The sequence below is a fragment of the Daphnia carinata genome, chromosome 6 (assembly GCF_022539665.2).
Source record: "Daphnia carinata strain CSIRO-1 chromosome 6, CSIRO_AGI_Dcar_HiC_V3, whole genome shotgun sequence".
Taxonomy (NCBI): domain Eukaryota; kingdom Metazoa; phylum Arthropoda; class Branchiopoda; order Diplostraca; family Daphniidae; genus Daphnia; species Daphnia carinata.
In genome coordinates this window covers 8,270,550-8,295,066 of record NC_081336.1, presented here as the reverse complement: position 1 = coordinate 8,295,066, position 24,517 = coordinate 8,270,550, and the positions used below count along the sequence as shown (strand labels likewise).

Here is a 24,517-nt window from a genome sequence, read left to right as displayed (position 1 = left end):
AGAAACTGCGGTAAAAGGCAAGCCATTAAAACATATTATATCTGCACGCCTAGAGCCAAGAAAAAAAAATCCAATTGCAATCTCAAGGACGTGTATGCCAAATGATGCCATACAGAAGCTCGAGTATCCTCCCTTCCGCAACGCCCCAAACATTAATCATTTTCCTAGAACTGATATCTATTCAGGGAGATGATCTCGGCTGAGAGGTTTGCCCCTCTACATGTTTTCGCTTAACCTAGTTTCAGAGAAACTTGTAGGACAGTAGCATCATGCCCACCGTGATTCAAAACAAAAGATCAGAGAAGGATTCGTGCTTGAGCATTGTAAGTCTAAAATTTCTTTGTTACTTGTACTGCAGTTGATTCAATTGTAAAGAAAAATGCAATGACCCATTGTGAATGTACTCGTGATACAAAACGATCACTTTCACACTAAACGAGAAGGAGGAGTTTCACAAAAACCACACAGCTGTTGCAAGTGTGAAAGCAACAAATTCATGTACGTTACCTTAGTCTACCTATGCCTAACAATTCGTATCTAGATAGTCTACGACCAAATTTGAAACAAGTTCATTGGAAATGTCGTGTTTCGTAAGTGCAAAACTTGTTCAAGATGGATCACGCGTTTTTTTTTGTCAAGTTAGCCCTGTGCTAATTTCAATTGATTGTAGCCTACCACAAAGAACCTTTGCCTAAAATGAACTTGACGGACGTTATTTGTGGGCGATTCGTGTCAGCTACGTAACAAAAAGCTGCGCAGCTTGAGAGACTCTAATAGAAGGACACTTAAATCACTAGTCACGTTTTAAAGCGAGGTGATCAAAGCGGAAAGTTTGATAACTTACTGCCGTTGAGCTTCCGTGATTTTACGTCGAATTAACCGCTGACGAAATTCATCACGCTAGGTTTTTGACATGCAAGTTTTGGTTCTCTTTGCAGTTTTTCCTGGAAACAAAAGGCGACTTTAAACTGTCAAAAAGAAAATGGCTACACGGAATGATAAACAAAAAGCACGACCCTGGAGAAAAGGCGGCTAGGGAACGGGGAGTTAGACAGAGGCCATTGTTACCTGGTTCTTTTTTTTTGCATTCATCCTCAAGGTTAGTGTAAACAATCTGGCTCGAGACAAAGGTAGGTAGCTTGATGATAATGGCACGTCACTTGGGATGGTAATCGACACTGGAGACGGACCAATGCCCGACACGCAGACAATACAGGTTTTGAGTTCGAGTTCATCAAGGGAAAGAGATGGGTTTCGAATTGTGGGGAAAGGCGGAGACGGTGGAGGTAGAAAGAAGTGGAAGGTACGGGGGAGGCTAGCAATAGCAGGTTGGATTCAGTCGGGCCGAGACTGCCTCGCAAGCTACATCATCCCCCACGTCTGTGTCTCTTGTTTGTTTTTGTGTTGGGTCCGCCAAGGTTTGTCTGTTCGGTGCCGTGTGTGAAGAGTAAACACAACTTTGTGGATTCATCAAAAAGCTGTGAAAACCACTGAATCTGTGAGACTGTCCTTCCAGCTTGTTGGACTACGAGAGGACGATCGAGAAGCTCTCGAGGTGATTCAGACATCCGTTTAGACAAGCCTCGTTTTTTTTTTATCTTTTACTGACTGCATTTTGGATGAGTTGTAAGTGAGGTTTGTTTCCAGCCATCCGGTGGGCTCACAATAAATGGACGCAAGCGGATGCGCGCCTTCCAAGGTCACTGGCTATAATAGAACTAAAAGCCAGAGAAAATGTGGATTTATTAGATTTAACCGGTTTTAACCGAACCTGCAGTTTAGTGCCTTTCATTCAGCACATGTAGGTTTAGTCTAGATACATCTTTCGGGATGTAGTTTTGTTTCACAGTTGAAGATGCTCCTTTCTCTATTAGGAATGGGGTCAAGAACAGATAAATTGTAGACATGTATGACCTCCCAACCTATTAAAAGAAAGAAAGAAAAAATCATTTATTATTTTAAATGAAGACACAAAAGAGCTTTCTTCCTGCCTTTGGCCCTTTCTTCTTAGGTTTGCGGGCTGAAGCAGGTACGGGCACGTGAATATACAGGTCAGAATTGAACCATGCGGCGATATCACGAAAGTGAAAGTATGTGTTGATGGTATTTTTGACCGAAGAAGGGTGTTTTTTTTTTCTTCATTTTTTTTTCAGGCATTATTTTCTCTTTTCGAAAATGGGAGGCGTTCTATTCCCGTCCTCTAGGGAAAATTGTCTAGAGAAAACCGGGGAGACTTGATGGGTCTGAAAAAAAAAATAGAAAATTATCTTTGCACTATTTAATCAGGTGGAGAAAGTCCAGACTTGTTTATTTGCTTTCTAGTCTTCAAATATCGTCTAATATCTTACTGCCTCTCATAAAACTGATATCGCTGATCCTACTTAAGATATCAACACGCAGTGCACAATAGACGTGTTACTAATTCTCGAATTTTTGGGTACGTCAAGGGCTTATTGGAAGACGCGCCGGCAAACCAGGATTCAGCCGTCCATAGCACCAGTGGCTATCAAAACCGCCGTCATCGCCGCTTCCTTGTCATATTCGTTACAGCCATGGGTTTGCTCGGAGTCGCTGTCGCCATTGTTTTGGCCACCGTTTACGGTAGTGCTTTCACCGAGGCTAAACCCTCGGCGAGACAATTGGAGGGTTTTACTTTGGACGAAGTTCTGACTGGAAAGTTTTACGCCGAATCCTTCAACGGAACGTGGATTTCAGGTTCACTTTGAAACAAATCTCAGGTCCTATAAACTTTAATGCTTATTAAGATCTTTTCTCGTGCAGATCACGAATTTGGCTACAGAACTGCACAGTACGGCATCAATATTTACGACGTCAAAACTTCAACGGCGACGGTGATGGTGAAACCAGAAATAGTGGTAAGGTTTTAGAAAATATTACTCAATTTGCGGGAGCTTCTTAAATTGTGTTTCATTCGTCAGGCGCAATTGGGGGCAGTTACCTACAAGTTTTCGTATGATCGAAAATACGTGCTCTACGGTTTCGACATTAAATCGGTATGGTTACTTTTAATGGGCAATTAAGTGGAATTGCCACATAAAATGACGCAATATGTTTACAGTCTTACCGGTATTCGAGTTTGGCTCGCTATTCCATCATCGACTTGGAAAAAGAAATTGTTTATCCGCTGAAACCTCGTCCAGACGAACCTCAGCCGCAAATGCGTTACGCCACATGGAACAAGAAAGAAAATAATATTATTTATGTGTACGCCAACGATATCTATTTCCGGCAGACGCCAGACTCTGCAGTACCTGATGTTCGCCTCACCACTGATGGTGAACACGAGGCCGTCTTCAATGGCGTCCCTGATTGGGTTTATGAAGGTTAGTCGTGCAGGTTTCTTTTTTATTTGCATTTTTTATATATATACTTTTACATTGTTTGTTACCCTTTCGTGAATCGCAGAGGAGGTATTGAGTCAAGACAACGCTATTTGGATTGCCGATAGCGGAGCTCGCATGGTATTTGCTTCTTTTGATGATCGTCAAGTCGACCACATGGAATTTTCTGTTTATGGAGAGGCTGGTTCAATAAAAGACCAGTATCCAGTTACCAATGCCATTCGCTATCCTAAGGTATGGTTGAATATTTCCTTTCCTATTTTTCCATAAAAATTTTAAGACAAGGGCAGCAGGAGACGTGAGGAAGACAAAAAATTAGTTTTTATCACGTCCTTACAATATGCTCGACATGTTCAGCCCGGTCGTCCTAATCCAACAGTGGCCGTATGGAGCGTCGATCTGCATAAGGATGGATCCGTCCATAGCGGACCGCATTTCAGCAAGGGTCTCATTCCCATTCCTGAAGAGTTCAGGCAAAAGTTAGTTAAAACACTGCAAAGTTGAATTTCTGCTGGCTAACGGACATTGGGATGGAAACGGAATTTTAACATTCACATAATGAAGCTTGTGTTCACTTACTTTAATTACCTCACACTTTTATTTGAATGGTTGAGGGGTGATGGTTTTTATAACTTTTGGTTTTCGCCTATATCTAATTCACGCAGGCCGGACGCACCAATCCCAACGTAACCCTTTCGGTTATGAATATATCCTCGACTACTCTGACTATTCAAACGCTGAATCCACCTGATAGCCTGGCCACCACGTTAGTGTCGACATCGTTCTAACAGACTAGCATGACTTTTAATGATTTTAAAAGACAGTTTAGTTAAAAACGAGACTTACAGATGTTCTCGTTTTCCATTGAAATAGGGATCATTATTTTACCACTGTTGCTTGGGCTACAGACGATGAGGTGATGATTGCCTGGTTAAATCGTCATCAAAATGTATCCCTCCTTTCCTTTTGCAACATCACGGCAGGAATTTGCCAAACGGTAAAGCCTAATAAAAACAATATTTAAATTTTCTGCCAAACACCTTTGCTTTAACAGGAATACGAGATTAGCGAACCCAAAGGATGGGTCGATCAATACTCACCTCCGAAATTTTCAGCCGATGGCCGAAATTTCCTGATTATTCTACCAGTTGATCAGATGAATGATGTGGGTAATTTCAAACACTTGGTCCTTTACGACCGTGACACGAAGCAATCACGCGCTCTTTCCAGTGGTCGGTGGGAAGTAACGGAGATCCTTGGTTGGGATGAACCAAACCACACGGCGTAAACGCAAATTCTTCTAAAGTCTTAAACTCTGCTATAGTTTTGTGTTGCATTCATAGGTACTTCATTGGCACAGCAACAGACAAGCCAGCAGTCCGCCATATGTACAAAGTGAGCACTAGTGCAGTTGGCGACGTTGTATGCGTCACTTGTGGCACTTTTAATGCTGATTTGAAGGAGTGCACGTACAATACGATCGAATTCAGTACCGATATGGGTTATTACGTCCACGGTTGCGACGGCCCTAATGCTCCTAGGTCTGTCATCAAAGAGGCAGCTGTAAGACATATTGAATAATATTGGAATGAAATGCTAATGTCTAATTTTCTAAATACCTCTTTTCCACTTAACAGACGAACCGGGAAGTTTTTCTTGTGTCGAACAACGATGTTCTACGCGATAGACTTGCACAGAAATCTCTTCCAAGACCACTGACTATGCAAGTGCCGCTGGACGGTAATTACTTTGCTCAAGTCAAGCTGTTGCTACCTCCGTCACTTAACAGGAACAGAGCTTCCCAATATCCTATGCTAGTTTATGTGTAAGTCTTTAAGATTCTGAGGTGCCATCCTGTCAAAGCATCTAATGAAAATATTATGTATAGGTATGGGGGTCCGAATTCGCAACAAGTCTCAGATCGTTACCGTGTTGATTGGGGCTATCATCTGTCCACCTCTAGGGGAGTCATTTATGCGTTGATTGATGGTAGAGGATCTGGTTACCAAGGAGATAAAATGCTTCACGAAATTTATCGGCGTATGGGTACTGTCGAAATTCAGGATCAAATTAAAGTGACAAAGTAAGAGATGCATTATATTATCATTATTGATAGTTTGTTCTAACACTTTGTTTTCTGTTTGATAAGGTTCTTGAAGGAAAATTTGCCATTTGTTGATGGAAATCAGACGGCTATCTGGGGATGGAGTTACGGTGGATTTGCCACGGCTTCCGCACTAGTTCAAGACACGGAGGACGTCTTTAAGTGCGGCATGTCAGTGGCTCCAGTAACCAACTGGATATATTATGGTAGTTTGTTTAACACTGGTATCTAAACGAATTACCACACAATTAATTAACATACTTGCCAATAGATTCTATCTATACTGAAAGATACATGGGTCTTCCCACTGCCGAAGACAACTTAAAAGCTTACCAAGATGGTGATGTATGCAAGTATCCAGAAAACTTCAGAGGAAAGCAGTTTTATCTGATACACGGAACAGCAGATGATAATGTTCATTACCAACAGTCCCTGATGTTAGCAAAATCCCTTGAAGGTGCTGATATTCTTTTTAGGCAACAGGTAAGAAATCCAGAAAATTTTTGACATAAAAGCTGCAAAATTACCTTCTTTATCCCAACAGAGCTATACAGATGAAAACCACAGCATCAACACCTTCAAGAAGCACCTTTACCATTCATTAGGAACATTCCTTATGACTGACTGTTTTGAGATCGAGAATGAAGTATGGGGTTAAAATATTTTCTTTTATCTTTGAACCCCGCGATCAATGTCATTTATTCCCGGGTATAACTACTCTTCTTTTGTTTGTACAATCAGCATAATACACAAAACTTTGAAGTTTTTCACATATCATGTCTGGTATTTATTTATATTTATTATATATTAATTAATTGTATAATTATATTAATTATAAAATTATAATTATTAATTATTATATAAAATTATTGGTTATAGAATTATTGTCATTAATTATTATACATTAATTTTATTTATACTACAATCTTGAATTGTATTCTTTGCACTATCCTTTGTTGTTGTTGTTGACTTTCGTAACAACAAATTCGTCAAACTTGTGAAGAGTTAGTAAAACTATATAGAAAATCTACACCAACCAAGCAATTTTCTACAGACAACCAAGTATGTAAAAACTAGAACCAAAGGGTGACTAAACAAATAGCCAACGTGACGTGATTGTGCAGTGAACCTGTACTGTACGAATTCATGGTGAGATGGCCGTAAACCCTACTAGAGGTAAACAAAGTAAGGATAAGGAGTTAGGGACACATCTGAAATACACAATTCACAACGAACGCAATGAAAGTAAGAAAATGCCGATTCGGCAATACTTAACCGTACCATCTTCTTTTCTTCCCAGAGCAAAGGGGCGTAGATCTCGGTTGGCTGCGGTGACGATCTTGTAGCTCTCACGACGATCCTCGTTGAGTCTCTTCGGTTCCTTGGTTGGCCATCCTAGATACATAAAATACAAAAAAAAACACAGTTATTACACTTTAATTTATCAATGATACCTGTTTGGCGACGCTCGCTAGTTTCTCCCACGATGCTCTTGTAGCTCCCACGACGATCCTCGTTGAGCCTCTTCGGTTCCTTGGCTGGCCAATCTAAATACACCAAATACATCAAATACAAAAAGCACAGTTATTACACTTTAATATCAATGATACCTGCTTGGCGACGATCTAGTTGCTCCCACGATGCTCTTGTAGCTCCCACGACGCTCTTGTAGCTCCCACGACGCTCTTGTAGCCCCCACGACGATCCCCGGTGAGCCTCTTCGGTTCCTTGGTTGGCCAATCTAAATACATAAAATACATAAAATACATAAAATACATAAAATACATAAAATACATAAAATGCAGTTAGTATACTTTAATTTATCAATGATACCTGTTTGGCGAATATCTAGTTGCTTCCACGACGATCCCCGTTGAGCCTCTTCGGTTCCTTGGTTGGCCAATCTAAATACATCAAATATATAAAATACAAAAAAAAAACAGTTAGTATAATTTAATTTATCAATGATACCTCTTTGGCGAATATCTAGTTGCTCCTACGGCGCGCTTGTAGCTCCCACGAAGATCCTCGTTGAGCCTCTTCGGTTCCTTGGCTGGCCAACCTAGATACATAAAATACAAAAAAACACAGTTAGTACACTTTAATTTATCACTGATACCTTACTGGCGACGATCTAGCTCCTCCCACGACGTTCTTGTAGCTCCCACGACGATCCTCGTTGAGCCTCTTCAGTTCCTTGGCTGGCCAATCTAAATACATAAAATACATAAAATACAAAAAACGCAGTTAGTATACTTTAATTTATCAATGAGACCTGTTTGGCGACAATCTAGTTGTTCCCACGGCGTTCTTGTAGCTCCCACGACGATCCCCGTTGAGCCTCTTCGGTTCCTTGGTTGGCCAATCTAAATAAATAAAATAAATAAAATACATAAAATACATAAAATACCAAAAACGCAGTTAGTACTCTTTAATTTATCAATGATACCTGTTTGGCGACAATCTAGTTGCTCCCACGGCGTTCTTGTAGCTCCCACGACGATCCCCGTTGAGCCTCTTCGTTTCCTTGGCTGGCCAATCTAAATACAAAAAAACGCAGTTAGTACACTTTAATTTATCAATGATACCTGTTTGGCGACGATCTAGTTGCTCCCACGGCGCTCTTGTAGCTGCTGCGACGATTCTCGTTGGGCCTTTTCGGAGGAGTGGCCATCCTAGATACAAAAAATACAAAAAACAGAGTTAGTACACTTTTAACTTATCAATGATACCTTTTCTTGGTGGTGACGATCTTCGGCGACGATCCTCGATGTCCTGCTGGCCACGGTGACGCCCAAAGATTGCCCTCCTAATATATCGTGAAAGAAAAACAGAAAAGAAAAAAAAATTGCTTTTGGTTAATCAAAAACAACAAAGTTCTGCTTAACACTAACATACATCAAGTACAAGATTGACAAACAGGATTTTACACAAAGGTCCTGAAAAATAACTTTCGTTAATGATGAATGGTTAGCTTTGTCGTTTGATCGTTATTTTGTTAACGTTAATGGTAAATTGCGTATTGTGGTTAGGAGTTTGTGATGGCAAAAATGCAATGGGAAAATACGAGATGCATTGAGTGCAGGCAGTGTAGTGCAAAAGCAACGTGTGAGGTAGCCTATGTACGTTTTTCTAATCTATCTATGCTAAACTAGACTAGACTAGTGCGAATGCAAAACCTAGTGCTTATGTGAGGCTTCCGTAGTGCGTGATTTGTGTATCCATAAATTAAGTAACCAATAACAGGTGAACGATATTCTAAGCCATGTGTGGAGGCGTGAAACACTACTACTAAAATACCAGAAGTGGTTTCTACACTAGTGTACACAGTGAAGGTGAGTGAACTACTGAATTGGTAAGTGAAATTGAATTTTTGTTTTTCAAACTGAAAAGCCTGAGGTAATTCGAGTTCAAGGTCATTGCTGACGGGTAGGTCAATAGAGGTGAAACTAGCCTTTTCTCAGGTTATGTCAAAATATCTTTAAACGGCTATTGGCCGTAAGATTTATCTTACCTCTACCCCAGTTTCTTTCGGGAAAGCCAGGTGGGTTCCATATAAACCATGTGATATTTTTTTACCATGCGTAGTTTTTCTCTTCATTTCAGCCAAAACATAGATTTACTATTAGTGTTGTTTTTTTTTACTAGTTATTAATGAAAATATACGGAGTCAAACGTAAAAGTCGACGAAAAAAGGTGAAAAGATACTAGCGCCATTTGCATTTGACAACAGCGGTAGAGCAAATTTGATATCTTCTCGTCTGCTCAGTGTAGTTATTCGTAACGTTAAACACGCGTTTTGTTTTTTGTGTGATTTACCGGTAAATATTTAATAAGATATAAGGTAGCTAGAATTATTCATTTAATTTTTTATATTGGGGACTAGAAAATTTTGGGGTTTGTAAGTTATAAAGGAACAAAATCGCGTAAAGTTTTCCACATTTTAAAAGTCTTATGTAATAAATGTTAAAACTAGCCAAATTGTTAAAATCTAAGTTGCATTTTAAATCGCACTTTAATAATTATCGCTGACTTCGTTCTCCTAGGATAATGCCTACTGCTATTAGGTTTTAGTGCAACAATGGATACTAAGGATCACATGCCAAAACTTGATGTCTCCAGCGACAGGCTAAAACTTTCACAAGCACAGCTAGATTATATGAAAATTCTTGAAAAACAAAACATTGACAGAGTCGCCAAGCTTAAACGATTAAGACGCAACAATATCCTTACAGGAGTTGCCCTCCTTGGAGGTGTTTTGAGCATATATAGCTATTCAATCTTTGCTGTCAAGCAAGAGAAATTTCTTGATGAATTAGATACCTCAAAGTAATAAGTAGAAAATGTCGACCCCCCTGATTTCTCGTTTACCCCCACTCCCTGCTGTACGTGACCTCCTTAATTTGTACCGCCTTCAAGCTGTGAAGCAACTGTCCCAAAACTTTTTGTTAGATCCCAAATTGACCAGCAAATTAGTGTCGGCCGCGGGAAACATTTCCGAGGGTTATGTTTGTGAAGTCGGTCCAGGTGCCGGCTCCCTCACCCGAACAATCTTATCTCGCAATGTCAAAAAGCTAGTTGTCGTGGAAAAGGATACGCGTTTTCATCCTCCTTTGGAGATGCTAGCAGAGGCCAGTGATAATAGAATGTCAATCATCTGGGGTGACGTTCTTAGTCACAACTTAAGAAACACCTTCCCTCAAGAATCAAGCCGTGACTGGAAAGACGTGACTCCTAACATTCACATTATCGGTAACTTACCCTTCAACATCGCCACGCCGCTTATAATTAAATGGTTATGTGCCATTTCAGAACGGTACGTACGTCTTCCAAGAGTTTACACTGTGAGGACTTAACACAAAGGTTTTTCTATCTCTATTTTACAGGTCAGATGCATGGGCCCATGGAAGAGTTCCTTTAACTCTAACCTTCCAGAAAGAAGTGGCAGAGAGGATGGTGGCACCTATTGGTACTCCAGAACGCTGTAGGCTCTCGGTTATGGTGCAACATCTTTGCCATGTGCAGCACAAATTCACAATTCCTGGTACGAATTTCAATTCAAGTCTCCTTACTCTTCAATGGATGTCATCGATCTAATCACCAAAATTCTCATCCATCAATTTAGGAAGAGCATTTGTTCCAAAGCCAAACGTGGACGTGGGTGTTGTGCATTTCACACCACTCATTGTTCCCAAGATTAAAGCACCCTTCAGTTTGGTTGAAAAAGTTGCCCGGACTACCTTCTCGTTTCGACAGAAATACTGTCGGCGTGGTTTGGAGATGCTTTTCCCTACATCGATGAGAGCTGAACAGGTCCAAACACTTTTGCGGCTAGCCGACGTCGACGGAACACTGAGGCCTTTCGAACTGAGTATCGAAGAGTTTGACCGCCTTTGCCAGTCTTACAGCGTTATTCTTGAAAAGTTTCCATCCCTTGCGCGATACAATTCGCGTTCCACAGAAGGCATTGAAGATATCCTGTTTGCTGATCAGTTGTGATGGTACAATTTTGTGGAGGTTTCCAGTTAAAAAATATAGTCAAGTAATTGATACTGTAATAACGTCCATTTCCCTCGTTCTATCAACAGAAATATTTTTTTTACAATTTGTCCACCACCTGTGACGCTTAGTGTAACGTTCAATATTGTGCAACAAACAGGCAGCCAGGAAGAGCAGGCAAAGGTGTAGGACCAACTGATGTGAGATGAACTTTTACAAAGAACTCACAACGTCGGCCTTTGTAAACAGAAAAGGCAAAACAGGCGTATATTAAATACTTAGCGGTATAACATAAGATCGGGGCTTTGGTAAAGGCACATATAGGCATCGGAAAATATACGGCGGACATAGTCCGGGAGACCTACGCCAGAAGGGTTACTTGAGGAAGAGGAGGATGAAGGATCCAAGCCGTTTGACAGAAGCTGCTTGTCCCACTCGTCTGAAAGCCAGCGGGGCAAATCGGGACATGCGATCACTTCGGGTATGTTGAACCCATTCTGTTCACCTTTACGGTCAGCCATCGAGTCAAAGAAACACCAAGGGGCATCGGGCCCCGGTCCGCACTTGACGAATGCAACATAATGGCTTGTAGCAATACAAACTACGGCGAACAGTTCCATGTACATGCGTGGTATAACACAGTGCTCCTGCAAGGCAGCAAAATCTGCCGGCACTTGCAACCGCTGGGCCTGATGCGTCGTTCGTTTTTTATGACTGTGGACCTGGAACAAAGTAATAATATAATAGTTATGGCAAGTACATGGTTAAAGCCTAACGGAATAAACGTAAATACTTTATAAAGACACGGTTCGCAAAAAGCGATGCTTTCGAGACCGGTACCACATTGACCAAGACATTGCTGACATTCCATTTCAGCCAAATGTCCGCAAACGATGCATTGTCGTGGAGCTGGAGGAAAATAAATAAAAGAGCTTTTTCAATTATTTTCTAGGAAAAAGAGACAGTCACGTGTATACGACGTACAGTTTTCTAACACGTCCGTAATGTCCAGAAGCGAGGATGGAAGAACATAAGGATACATTTTGTAGGATTTCCCGAATCGGGGCATTTGAATTATGAGTACTGGCGGAACCTAACATAGAAAAGTTAACCAATACAGCAATTTAATAATATTTTTATAGCTACAGACGAATTTGTAAATAAATACTTCTTTTAGCTTAATGCCACTGGAAAGGAAGCTTTGCTCAAAGAGCTGCTGGACTGTTGGCATGACGAGTTTGTCGTCTTTTTCAACAAAAAGCTGATGATGGTAAGCTTCTTGCCCAGAGCTCAATTTCAAAAATGGTTCCGCTTTAAGCGTTTGTGATAGCAGACAATGAAGGAACTCTTCGGGATCTGATAAGAAGTTTTTGTTTTATCCTATTTTCTATCGTAAATGTCCTGACAACTCACCTTTTTCTTCGTTGGTTAGACCTTTGACAGATCCTAGTTTTTGAAGAAGACGGCGGAGTTTCATAACTTTATCAGCCCGCACATAGTAGTGCTGGCGTAAAGGATTTACTATTTCTTCTTTCAATATTCTTTGCACTTCTTCGTATTGTGGTATATCGTTACGCGTTGGTGGTCGATAAAGAAGACCATCAAAAATGCTAGCATAAAGAAAAACATTTAATAAAAATTATGCTGTCTTATACACGAGTTAATAACACGTTTTACCTGGTGAAGGTGAACATGCTGAATAAGGTTGCATCCAGGTAACAAGAATTGTGATGACCCTGAATACCACGGAATTTACCAGTCAGCTTACTCCAATCACCAAACTGGCCGACAGGCGGCACTTCACCAATCACTGATGGGCACTCTGGTCCTCCATATTCTAAATGAACGACTAAATTATTGGTTTATTGTAAAGAAAAGAATTTGCAAAGTTAATACCTAGTTCGGAAGAAGCTTCATAATTTCTTCCAAAAGTTGTTGGTTTCGTGACATCGAAGGAACTACTGAACCTGGAGTCGGGTCTGCAGTGCCTAAACGGGACAAATACACCCCTACCAGGAGAACAACGAAAGAACTGTTGACCTAGGTAGCTTCCATCTGAGCCTTCATCAATATCACACTCCTGAAATAATAAATATTGATGTTAACTTCCATTAAGTGGAACTTTTTACTATGGAAATGTTACCAATTCAACTCCGACTAGACCTTGCTCCGACTTGTTTCTAGGCTTCCCACACCAGCGCACCACACCGTACAGCTGTCTTCCGCCTAAAAACACTTCTACTAAGGAGCCTACTTCCATCCCATCATGCAGATCACTCGCTAATTGGGAGAACTCTTGTGCCAAAGAGTCACTGTTGACTGAAGATGAACTTTCAGGTGTCGCCCTAGTAGCTTTGGTAGAAAAAAGTAGAAATTAAGGGATGCAGAAAATTCAAGTTGTTGATGAAGCCAAGTTACTCTCGTACTGACTATATTTAGAACTCAAGCCCTAGCTTCATTCAGCTAAAAATAGGACAGTTGGGGGGAACTGGTGAGCACCATGATTTAGGAAGAAATAAATAAAATGTAAAAGTGCCATGATCTCAATTCAGAGCCATATCAGTATGGCATGGAGAAGAGGAGTAATATCGAAATGTAAAACAGGTATAAATTTGTTTTCCACAAATAAGCCTTGTGCTTAAATCAATTATGGAAATCAACTTTAGGATTATTTACCAGGAACAGCATAATGATATGCTTGATGAGAATCTGTTGGTGATTTCAGAGGGCTATGCGGAGGTGATCCAAATTCAATCAAGTTTGTTTGAGGGTTGCTTCCTTTTAGCTTATGAGAATGTGATTTCCTTGATTCAAGACTCGACGAATAGTTACTGACACCTGTTTCTGGGCTAGAAGCAAATTCTAAATGTACTTTGGGGTGGTATTTGTGAGGAGCAGCTCTAGAAGTTTGATCACTAGTAGTATAGTAAGGTTGGTTTGCCTCTGTTGAAAAACTATGCCTGTCCATTGAATGACTTCCATATGACTGCATGAAATGGGATTTGTTTTGAACACTCGTGCTATTTGCACTTGATTTCGGCAAATCAGCGAGAACGAACGTGAAGGAGGAATCGTCTGAGGATGTTACGAAAACATTTTGGGTTGATAACTGTTGTGGGTAATGATTCGAGGAGAGTGGCCCAGGACCACAAAAACTTCTGGCGTTTCGCTGTCTGTAAGCTGCGGACTCCAATATTTCTAAATCCTGGAATTTCGCCATATTAAAAATGAAGAGGCAGTAAAACACCTCATGTCGTTACTCACGGAACAGTCATAATGACGATAACTGTAAATGTTTTGGGTACGGTTTTGACACAAGATTGCTATTTATCGGACTTTGACACAGATGTCTAGTTGGACGTTGCCAGATATAGAATTCCTGCTGAGGTTCGTGTTTTAATACTAATATGGTTTTTTCCGATTCCGATTTCTAATTACAATTCAACAACATTGATTCACAGATCATGATCTTAGAAAGATACGTCCATATAAATCTTACGTATTCAACAGAAGATTCAATCAGAACATTTTAGATAGCGCATCTTTTTGCTTAAAAGATACATTCCCTATCTGTACGGAGAACAACTAGTTTGTATTGATACTGCTATCAGCTGGTCCAACAGAAATAAACTTTCACGATTTGTAGTATTCTAGTAATTGTTCATCCTCAGGTTCAAAGATTTTCTTGTCTTTCATGTTGACTAACCATCCAGGGTTGAGACCAAAAAAGATCTGTCGAGGGTCTTTACGTTCAAGCATCATGGGCAGAAGTTCCGAATCTTTCTTTAAATCTGGAAGCTCATAACCATATTTCTGTGCAAGCTTGAATCGCTCCAATGCGATTAAGTCCGGGTCTGCTAGGTATCCTCGATTTTTTGGGTCAGTATAATATTCGACTGCATTTTCAGGTGGCATTTGTCTTTTTGGTATAGGGGTTCCTAATAAAAATGAATAACTTTAAGGAGCTAGTAACGCTAAAAAGCAATGAATGCTTCGTACCACTGGCGAAGAACTTCATGGGATCCCGCATGGCTATTAAGGATGGGGCATCATAAAAGGCAGTTGTTATGACTCCACCATTCCTTTCGATGGCTGCAATCACTTGCTCCGGAGCGTACTGGACTTCGATGTTTATCCTACCTTTGAAATTGTCAAGGCCTTCATCGGTGAGTTGAAACCCATATTGATTTTCAATTGGAGATAGTTGAAAAAGCTTTGTGTTGCATAATGCAGCCAAATCGATGGGTTTGGAGGTATCCAGCCTTCCTGTGTCAATCAAGGTCTGCAGCTGCATAAGGGAGATAGGTGGATATTCTCGTCTCATGCTACAATAGAGATCGGCACGTGGCAGAAAATTGTTGAATAAATTCTTTAATTTCATGGAGTTACTGATGTCCTTTGTAGTAAGGTTCTTTAGGAACTCGCAAGTAGAAAGGATTATTTCCTGTTTCATAACCAAGCCTCATGAAATTCTGTCTTTGGCCTGATCCTTTATTTCCTGCACCATGTTTCATGCCTCCATGTTCTCCTCTGCCACGTTTGTTCTGACGAAAAGATTAGGATGAACTAGTCTATTTTAATTTTTCTCTGGTTATGTTGAGTGTGATACCCGTTTGAACGCCTTTGGGTTACTCCTGATATTTGACAGAGAAAGTCGAGGTAACTCGCGAAGAAGGTCGAGGGCCCTATTGGTACCAGCTAACACTCGATTTCCCACACCGGCCATGTTATGCAGAAATTACTTTTAAAAAGAAATTAAATAGCCTTGCAATGAAGGTTACAAGATATAAAAGTTACTTTCTGTTTTATTAAACATAAATTTGCATAGGTCTTTTCACGGGTAATAGCCACACTTTGGCATGAGTCGTCTGCTTGTTACTATTCAACGACATCTAGCGAACAAGATTTCATTTTTGAAAATAAACTGTCCAGCAGCCAGCAGTGTTACGTATTAATGAAACAATAAATTTAACCTAACAACTAGTAGGTTGAGTTTTAAGGTTTCATAAAATTAAAAGAGCATTTATATGGAATTGAAAAAAAACTAGTTGTGCGTCTGTTTCATAGATGGCGAGCAAATATGAAAATAAATTCACAATTGCGGCATGTAAAATTAAATGAATAGGAAGTACTAATTGGTGTACGGTTATCACATTCTAACTGGTAAAACTATAGACGATCTTATGATCTCTTTTTAAACTCGACATTGAGAGCCTTATCTGATAGGTATTACTGACACGAGTAATAAATTCAGAATGTTTCACATGGCCATGTCGTGATGAGGCTATCTATTTTTTTTTTTTTCACTTTCTTTTCTGAAAGCATCGTTCCTTTCATTGCATTTTTTCTGAAAATACAGTGGCCATCAGATTATGTGGTTACGGTTGATGCATTTGGTTTTCAGGACCATTGCCTATTGGTACCGAATTCCCAACTTTTTCTGAGGCTAAATTGATTCGTAAATCAGCCTTTGCTTGTGACTTGTATTCCAATATCATTCGTAACATTCCTCGACAACGAAAGGCACAACATTTCTTTCTTGATGGCTATAACAAAAACAAAAACAAAAAATTAAGAAAACAACGACTTTTCTAATCAAACATAATTGCATTGCTGTCGGTTTCACCCGGAAAACATCGTCGCTTTTCTTTCTGCTTCAACACTAACGGCAAAGGATCCACCTGGATGACACCAGAAAAAAACATTCAATATTAAAACAGGGCTAACGATCGACAATTTATTGTTTTTCCCCGCTCGCAATCACCAGGCTAACTCATTCAAAAACGAGAAATTCCAATAACTTGCTGCAAACACATGAAATGTGCGTTTTGCTTCCAAAGTGCCAGCATTTCGCACATTGACACACTAGAACGTACGCAGGGGCAACGGTAAAAATTCGAAAGAAACTTTCAAAATGAGAAGCTGAAAGTAATTGATGAAACTGGTTTACAAAGGAGGGGAAAAAAAAACAAACTAAAAACTAAAAATTCAGGTTGAAAATTGCAACGACAAAGAGCGATCCGTTTCCCCGGCCATCGTTGGCTGTTTGAAAAAAAGTACGGGCGAGTTTTGAAGCGTGTATACCTTTTTGGAGCGAAGTGCTTCAAAATCAAAGTGATGATAGAAAGCGTGATTTTTCAGCGTCCGTAGACTGCGGACTCGTTTCAGTGGATCGACGGTCAGCAGGCCCCGAATGAGCCGCCGGGCGGATTCACTGCCCGACCACCCGCCATTCACGTCATCCTCCGAGAAGTCTAGCGCAGTCTCTTGAGCAGCTGGGACCTCCGAGTTGCCAAAAAAGGGGAACTATATAACAAAATAATAATAATAATGATGCACAACAAATAAGGTTACCATATACTGCACAATTCGGCATGGGGCGAAAGCGACCTAAAAGCGCCCAGTAACGTCCTTGGGACATTTTCCGATTTCACGCGATAATTATGACTTGCTGCTCTCTCAACACTATGCGCAAGAAGCCTCAACCTCTCTCTCTCTCTCTCTCTCTCTCTCTCTCTCTCTCTCTCTTACCTTCGTTTTTTTTGTGTGTGTACCGCGTACGTTTCTACGAGTCGATTGGGACCCTACATTGAGAACGCGTGACGTAAAGTTTGTCGTCCACTTGGCCCGTTCATTCGACTTTCGCTGAATCAAAAGTCAACAGTCTCACATATCAGATAAGAAAAAAAAACAAAAAAAAAAAACAAAAAAAAAAACAAACAAGACATTTGAAAGTTCAGACACGGAGGTCTTCATTTGCAAATTTAAACAATGAGAATTCTAAACGACATTTTTTCTATTCCCGTATTCTATCAACTGCCTTTTTTTTTGGAGGGGGAGGGGTGTTAAACATACGAGTACGTAGTAAATCAAGAACCAAAAAAACAAACAGGGGGGGGGGTTTAGGATAAAATACAATCACTTTGTCGTTTTTGCCGGTGCATACCGAAAAAAAAAAAAGAACCGCCACTTTTCACCTGGAGTACTACCTACTACTAGAGTCTACGCCCACCCCTTGGACGTGAGCTAGAGCGAGAACCAATCAGTTGCCACGCACTGGCGTTTGTAGAAACTTGCGTCTATAAAAGGCATACGACGAATGTTGGACTAACGTCAGTCGCTAAAAGCCCGAACCGGGACTGCACGAGTTGTTGTGTTTTGTTTGTTTTCTTTTCGGAAATACACACCAGTGGAAACATACACCAATCAAGCATAAACGCTTAACACAGGTACATCTTACGTACGTAATTTAAAAAAAAAACAAAAAAAAACATTTCATTTTTAATTGCTTTCTAAACGGTCGGCATTTCAAATTTTAAGTTCGAGGTTCGTGTGAAGTGAAAATCGGTTTAAAAAAAAAAAACCCGCCAATTATCAATTTTAAAATGAGATAAAATCTTAGACTTTCAATTTTTCTGCTTCAATGAAACTGGACGACTCAGCCACACACCTGTACAATTTGGAAAGGGGGATATTGAACGTTGTAGACGATCGATCAGCCAATACGGATGGCTAACCACGAGTTGCCAAAAGCATTTTTTTTTTCGCGTGATCACCTTTTTGGCAAAGAAAAAAAAAATAAATAATAAGAGGGGTCCGGTTAAGATGGTATGGTAACATCTGGGGCTGGAAACACTAGTAGTGGTGCCTGCCACGAAGGTCACATGCTCAGAGCAAAGAAGTGAAAGGAACAAAAAATAGCTCCGCAGCTGGGCAAATTCTTACGTGTGTGTCTTTTATACGTTCTCGTTTGTTTTTTTTTTCAATTATTTGTTCTTAAAAGACCCCATTGCGATTTCGTATCGAAGGTAATCCGCATGAATACGTACAATCGTCTCGATGACTAAGGCCAAATCGAACGCGATTTCTGACCTGAATTCAAACATCTTTTTTTGTTTCCCCTTACAATCTTTCAACAGGTTGGAAAAACAGCATTTAAAAAACAAAAAAAAACAAAAAAACAAAAATGACAATCTTCGAGGCTAGGACAATCTTAATTTGTTTGGCTATGGTCTCCGTTATCGCGACGTACCCTGTTGGCAACCCACAAACAGCCGAGAACAAAGGCCGAGGCAGATCGTTCCCATTGATCATCAGCCACTACTCGAACGTTCGGAATTCCAAATACAATTCACCGCCGGCCACGGAAGCTCCTACGACGACGACGGCATCGGCCGTCCTGGCAGAGTCCGACGACCTCATCAAACCAAAGGTGGACGAGGACGACGACGACGTCCGCAGCGCACCGGCTGCCAGCGACGATGCGAAGAAGAACGAAGAAGAAGAAGAAAAAGCCGATGAAAAAGTGCAAGACGAAGCAAAGGATGAAAAGAGCGAGAAACACGACGCAGCGGCGGTGCCCGATATGGCAAAGGCTGACTCAGCAGCACCGGTGAACGTTGCCCAAAACGAAAGTATTTCAGTCGCGACGCCAGCTGTTGAGGCACACACTCCCGAGGATTCTCTTCAAGTTTCGAAGGTCAGTTTTAAAGCGGCAAACCAAACACAAAAAATTTCATTTTGAATAATAATCAAAACGATAGACGTCTTGTCCCCTTTCTTAAAAAAAAAAAAAAAATATTTCAAAACCTGTTCTTTTCTCAAAAAAAAAAAAAAATAATAATAAATAAATAAATAAATACTATGGGAACAGGCTGAAGTTGAAGCGGTGCCCTCCAACGAGAAAACAGAGGTCGTCGAAAAAACGCAAGAGCCAAAAGTGGGCGAGGGATCGGCCAACGCGGCTGTCAAAGAATCCGCTGCAACTGGAACAACGTTGACTCACGTCCAGGAGGAAGTGCAGCCGACACAGACAACCAGTTCAATCGAGGCTGACAAACCGGCTGCCCTTGGAGAAAGCGAAAAAACAGACCAGCAAGTAAAGGGCAATCCCGAAATGGACATTCCAAACACGACGAACGCCGCCGCCACCGTCGCCGCGGCAGACAGCGTTGCCAAAATTGAAGAAGCGGCCAATGAAGAAGTGAAGCCATCGGAAACCATCGCGGCTCCAGCTGAAACGGCCAAGGCGGTCGAATTCACGACCGAACAAGTGAAGGTAGAAGAAGCTGCTGTTGCGCCTTCGGCTGAGGTGAAGGTAACACCTGAATCGACTCCAGTCGAAAGCTCCAGGACTGCGGTATTGGCCACGGAGAAAGAGAAAGTGAGTCGTTTTCATTCACGTCCTCCAACTTCCAATTCAAATTTTTTTTTTGGAAATTTCAATTCACTTTTGTTTGTACGCGGGGTTCTCAGACTAGCGAATTCTTTGAAGAGGATCGTTCGTTCAAGGACAGGCCAGATCCCGAGCTGATTTTGGCCGCCATCCGTCAGAGCGCTGCTGCTGCATTGGGTGTCGGCGAGGAGCAGAAAGTGCTGCCCGCGCAGATCGACGACGTGGCCAACGAAGGCATCCGCTTGCAACGCGATGATAACAAAAAGACGGCCGAGAAGAAAGAGAAAGAGAAGGAGAAATACTCGGCCAAGCCGACGAAAGAAAAGAAGCCCGTCAAACCGACGCAGAGCAACGATCCAGTTCAAGAGTACGACGACATCGTCACACGATCGGGCAAATCCAAGGACGACGCTGAGTCCACCACAGACACGACAGTTGACGTGAGACATTTTCCTTTTTTAAATTACCCTGATCTTCAGCTATTGACAATCATTTTTCCCTGCAACGGCCATCAAACTAAACAGAAAGCTGTGACATCAGATGAGCCCGTCACTGTTGGTCACGTGCCCACCAACTACCCAGTCGTTTTACCGGACGGAGGGTCCACACTCAGTCATCAAATTGCATCAGCGGTATTTAAAAAAAAAAAAAAAAAATGAATAAAAATGAATCTTCATTGTTTAAAATGTGAACGAAAACAGGAATCGCCAAAAGAAGTCATTAAGACGCCAGATGAGGCAAGCACGACAAGCTTGACGCCCACCAATTACCCAGTGATTTTACCCAGCGGAGAGTCTACCCTAAGCGACAAAATTGCGCAAGACGACACGGTATAAAAAAATTAAAAAAAAAAAACCATGAAAAACGTTATTAGCTAAAAGAAAAAAAAAAAAAAAAAGTTAATTCTTTAATTGTTTTTATGGTGGGGATGGTAGAAGTCTGCAGCGTCGGAAGAGCCCGTTATTATTAGCCTGGTGCCAAGCAATTACCCAGTGGTTTTGCCGAGCGGAGAATCAACTTTAAGTGATAAAGTGAAACCAGAAGATTTGGTAACAGCCATGCCTTTTTTTTTTTTTTTTTTAAAGAAGTGAACGATCACGTTCTTTTTTAAAATAATACTTTCTCTTTTGATAGGAATCACCTAAAACAACAACTGGAGAAAACTAATCGGTCCGCAATAAATCGCAATCAACTGAGGTCGTTAACGATATAATAATGCTCGCTAATTCCAAAGAGTTGCGAGATAAATGATGTGTGGAATAATCGATCGAATATGTGTGTTACTATAGTTTCAAACACTATCAAAAACAAAAAAAAAAAAGCTTCCATTTACCTTAAAAAAACAAAAAAAAAACAAAATCATATGAAGTCCGCAATCGTAACTTGCAGAAATCAACGTTTCAAAACGACTACAGTTGAGAGGTTTCAAATATTGCGGAAAGAAAACCTAGCTTCTATCTTATTATGTCATTACGAATTTTAGCAAAAAAAATAAATCATACGAGCCGTTAAAAGTCATCGGATTTTTCAGACTGGCAAAAATATACTGAATGTGAAATATATAATTACCAAAAAGAAAAAAAAAAAAGCTTTTTCCCGCGTGATTGATTGTTGGCTCATTCCTCTTAAAGCTATTTGAACGACGCCTCACCAAGAATGTCAAGGATACGAAAGGCCGCAAACTACACGCACGTCGACATTGCGAATACACAGAAATAAGTGGAATTGTTTTTTTTTGCCATTACCTTGCCTTGAAGCAGAGCGTAAAACAGAACGCCGAGCGACCACCAATCAACGGCGTGCGTGTACGGTACCAGCCGCAACATTTCTGGAGCTTCAAGCCATCAACGATTGAGCACGAAAACGAGGAAAAATATAAAATAAATTAGGCGAACACTGAGAAACAAAAATGAAATGAAGGTGAATTACCCATGTACTGTTGAGTGCCGCATAAGGTATTGCATCGATCTCCATGGGAGAGCCATTTCGATAGCCCGAAATCAATCAATTCTTGGAATTAGAAAGGGAAAAATTTAATTATTTAAAAAATTGTATCAAAGATTATGTTATTCATACTTAAATGACCGTTTGCGTCGATCAAGAGATTTTCCATTTTCAGATCTCTATAAATAATGCCGGCATTGTGGAGGAAATCTATTGTAAAAATAATAGTCAGTTTATGTTTATTGACTGCAATTGACTGTTCCCCCATTTACCTAATACTAAGGCTACTTCGGCTACGTAAATTTTGATCAAGTCTTCGTGGAAACATCCGGTTTCTTGCCAGAGTTGATGCACATCGCCGCCTTCGATGAATTCCGTCACTTTACGATGCAAACCAATCGAAAAGCAAAGTAAAATTGAGTCAGGTAATAAGCCCCGAAATAGAAAACAGCGTAAAAACGAAACGTCTAAAACGTCAGCGAGTGACCTTGTGCCTAATAAAGTGATGGATAATCTAGTGATTCGAACGTCAAGAATTTCACGATCACCTCTCCAGGACATTTGCATTTTTACTGAGCTGCTATTGCTTACGGAAAGAACATACGCGGAAACGGGCAATTGCCTATTTTAGTTTAACACACACACACACACACACACACAAAAAAGGGCACCTGAAGACAGAACCCAATTGAATAAGACCTTGACTCCCGCCCCTTTCATTCTAGACATCATAGTTTTGGATCTCCATTGAACTTGAGTTTTTGCATGATTGAACGGATAAAAGGAACCTGCGTGGAATAAATTAATACCTATAAAAAGATTCCTTTTGTTCTGCCAACGAAAGGGGCCACGCACGAGGAATGGGTGGTGATCACACATGACTTGAATTTGAGCTTCAACTTTGACTTGTTGGACGAGGTTTTCTTTAAATATCTGAATCAGGAAATCTAAAATTATTTAAGCTTTAAGGATAAAAGGGATCATGGTTTAACATACCATATTTTTTGACAAAACCTTCATGGCGTAGTTCTTTGCTTCTCCTTTATGGACAACATGGAGAACTTTTCCATAGGCACCTGATGAAACAACCGATATCACCTACACAGTTTCAGGAAAGGAGGTCAAATCATTATTTGACAATTGAATACTAAGGCAACTTGATGACATACATTGAAAGAATGCTCTGACGTCACAGATTTGATTGGGAATTCTGGAAAAAAGGGAAGTTCATGGTTGGGAAGGGGCCAAACTGTTTTCGCTTTTGAGTAGCAGGTTTTCTTCAAGCTCTTTATTGGCGCTCCATTATTCACTCTGAAGCTTGCGAGAGGATCGTACACGAAGGCTGGCCCTTTGCTTTCATATGTATCACGACAAACAGCCTGCATAACAATGGAAAATAGATCAGATGTTGCACAACATTTAAGATTTTGAACTTTAAAGACTGATAAGAAGAAGAATGACTCACGTCACATGTTTCCTGATGAGTAGCTCGGTTTCCCATTTTAAACGACACAGGTCCTGAAAGGTTTCATTTGATCATGCTGACAAACCATATCAAAGTTTGGTCAAGGAAATCGTCTGGCTCTCTGGAAATGGGAGGATTTTGAAAACAACAGCTGTTGCTACAACGTCCTGTAAAACAAACGGTGAAAGGAACCACTTTCGTCACGATTGACTCATCATCCGGGTGAGTCAAAAAATCAACAGTCGTGTCTACAAGGGACTGGATATTTTACATTATGCCAAAAATTTATGTTGTCACCTCTCAGGCGAATCCCAAATACATCACTTGAATAGATGACACACTTTGAATGACAATACAAATATGTACAGGACGGGCGCCAAAAACGTTGGAAATGTCAATTAAAAAAAAAAAAAAAAAGGACCCAAACACTTTAGTTAAATTTTAAAGCGCGCCAATTCGTCTGCTTTTGCATGCAGCTTCGCCATCTAGGGGCAACACGAGAATTCACGTCGTCTATTAAAAAAAAAAAAACGGTCATGTTTTTAGCATTACAATAATCCCGATGTGATCGCATATTTTGGAAAGACAACAATAGGTCTAAAGAAAAGCAGGAAAAAAAAAAAAAAAAAAAAAAAAGCACACGCTTGGAGAGCGACAAATGGCCGTGGGTGCAACCGCAATGAATGGAGAGACCGCCCGGTTGTGTTCTTTTCACATTTTTTTAGTGCTCACGTGTTAGCTGCTGCTATCAACTTCCATCACATTTATTATTATTATTATTTTATTTTATTTTTTTTTGCATCTACGTCATGACCATCTGGCCATTGATTGTGCGTATACGGATGGTGTGCGCTACCCGTTGTTGCACATGTCGTCCAACACGTCCCTTAATACACATAGTATCCTACACCACTACGTCTAATGAAAAAAATTTCGTCCAGCTGTCGATATCCAACTAGCGAAAAAAA

The 24,517-nt window shown here is 40.6% G+C and overlaps 4 protein-coding genes and 3 long non-coding RNA genes across 10 annotated transcripts; 4 read left to right on the top strand and 3 right to left on the bottom strand.

Annotated features, from left to right (window-relative positions):
* Window positions 1–185: 185 nt before the first annotated feature.
* Window positions 186–6,241, top strand: LOC130702576 (venom dipeptidyl peptidase 4-like). 3 transcript variants are annotated; one of them, XM_059495743.1, is made up of 15 exons: window positions 186–323; window positions 2,448–2,715; window positions 2,782–2,876; window positions 2,940–3,014; window positions 3,080–3,344; window positions 3,427–3,596; window positions 4,028–4,128; window positions 4,236–4,359; window positions 4,417–4,646; window positions 4,706–4,925; window positions 5,000–5,187; window positions 5,251–5,445; window positions 5,512–5,672; window positions 5,738–5,949; window positions 6,011–6,241. In XM_059495743.1, exons 1-15 carry the CDS (start codon window positions 270–272, stop codon window positions 6,122–6,124), a joined length of 2,472 nt encoding a protein of 823 aa, XP_059351726.1. In that variant the 5' UTR covers window positions 186–269; the 3' UTR covers window positions 6,125–6,241. The 3 variants fall into 3 exon arrangements, with proteins under 3 accessions (XP_059351726.1, XP_057380229.1, XP_059351727.1); XM_057524246.2 differs by lacking the exon at window positions 4,028–4,128 and adding an exon at window positions 3,720–3,841; XM_059495744.1 differs by lacking the exons at window positions 186–323; window positions 4,028–4,128 and adding exons at window positions 1,331–1,555; window positions 3,720–3,841.
* Window positions 1,073–1,918, bottom strand: LOC132088075 (uncharacterized). The gene is made up of 2 exons (XR_009421290.1): window positions 1,772–1,918; window positions 1,073–1,718 (listed from the first exon to the last, which is right to left on the bottom strand). It is a non-coding gene; the product is annotated as an uncharacterized LOC132088075 (long non-coding RNA).
* Window positions 6,242–6,424: 183 nt separating the features above from the next.
* Window positions 6,425–7,044, top strand: LOC132088065 (uncharacterized). Its single transcript, XR_009421222.1, has 2 exons — window positions 6,425–6,642; window positions 6,767–7,044. It is a non-coding gene; the product is annotated as an uncharacterized LOC132088065 (long non-coding RNA).
* Window positions 6,769–7,477, bottom strand: LOC130702625 (uncharacterized). Its single transcript, XR_009421221.1, has 3 exons — window positions 7,300–7,477; window positions 7,077–7,207; window positions 6,769–7,013 (listed from the first exon to the last, which is right to left on the bottom strand). It is a non-coding gene; the product is annotated as an uncharacterized LOC130702625 (long non-coding RNA).
* A 2,317-nt stretch (window positions 7,478–9,794) lies between these two features.
* Window positions 9,795–11,027, top strand: LOC130702592 (dimethyladenosine transferase 1, mitochondrial-like). The gene is made up of 3 exons (XM_057524267.2): window positions 9,795–10,282; window positions 10,353–10,510; window positions 10,592–11,027. Exons 1-3 carry the CDS (start codon window positions 9,810–9,812, stop codon window positions 10,963–10,965), a joined length of 1,005 nt encoding a protein of 334 aa, XP_057380250.1. The 5' UTR covers window positions 9,795–9,809; the 3' UTR covers window positions 10,966–11,027.
* Window positions 11,002–23,943, bottom strand: LOC130702616 (uncharacterized). Its single transcript, XM_057524291.2, has 21 exons — window positions 23,550–23,943; window positions 23,254–23,463; window positions 23,081–23,182; window positions 22,894–23,017; window positions 22,357–22,464; window positions 22,217–22,294; window positions 22,070–22,150; window positions 21,886–21,974; window positions 17,026–17,271; window positions 15,355–15,509; window positions 14,965–15,290; window positions 14,609–14,903; window positions 13,642–13,712; window positions 13,109–13,317; window positions 12,862–13,045; window positions 12,643–12,802; window positions 12,379–12,575; window positions 12,134–12,321; window positions 11,950–12,058; window positions 11,759–11,874; window positions 11,002–11,687 (listed from the first exon to the last, which is right to left on the bottom strand). The coding sequence occupies exons 1-21, from the start codon at window positions 23,583–23,585 to the stop codon at window positions 11,244–11,246; spliced, it is 3,528 nt and encodes a 1,175-aa protein (XP_057380274.1). The 5' UTR covers window positions 23,586–23,943; the 3' UTR covers window positions 11,002–11,243.
* Window positions 18,083–21,658, top strand: LOC130702582 (uncharacterized). 2 transcript variants are annotated; one of them, XM_057524258.1, is made up of 8 exons: window positions 18,083–18,194; window positions 18,885–19,444; window positions 19,619–20,128; window positions 20,221–20,580; window positions 20,665–20,772; window positions 20,842–20,970; window positions 21,076–21,189; window positions 21,275–21,658. In XM_057524258.1, exons 2-8 carry the CDS (start codon window positions 18,932–18,934, stop codon window positions 21,305–21,307), a joined length of 1,767 nt encoding a protein of 588 aa, XP_057380241.1. In that variant the 5' UTR covers window positions 18,083–18,194; window positions 18,885–18,931; the 3' UTR covers window positions 21,308–21,658. The 2 variants fall into 2 exon arrangements, with proteins under 2 accessions (XP_057380241.1, XP_059351728.1); XM_059495745.1 differs by having other exon boundaries at window positions 18,187–18,205; window positions 21,079–21,189.
* Window positions 23,944–24,517: the final 574 nt, after the last annotated feature.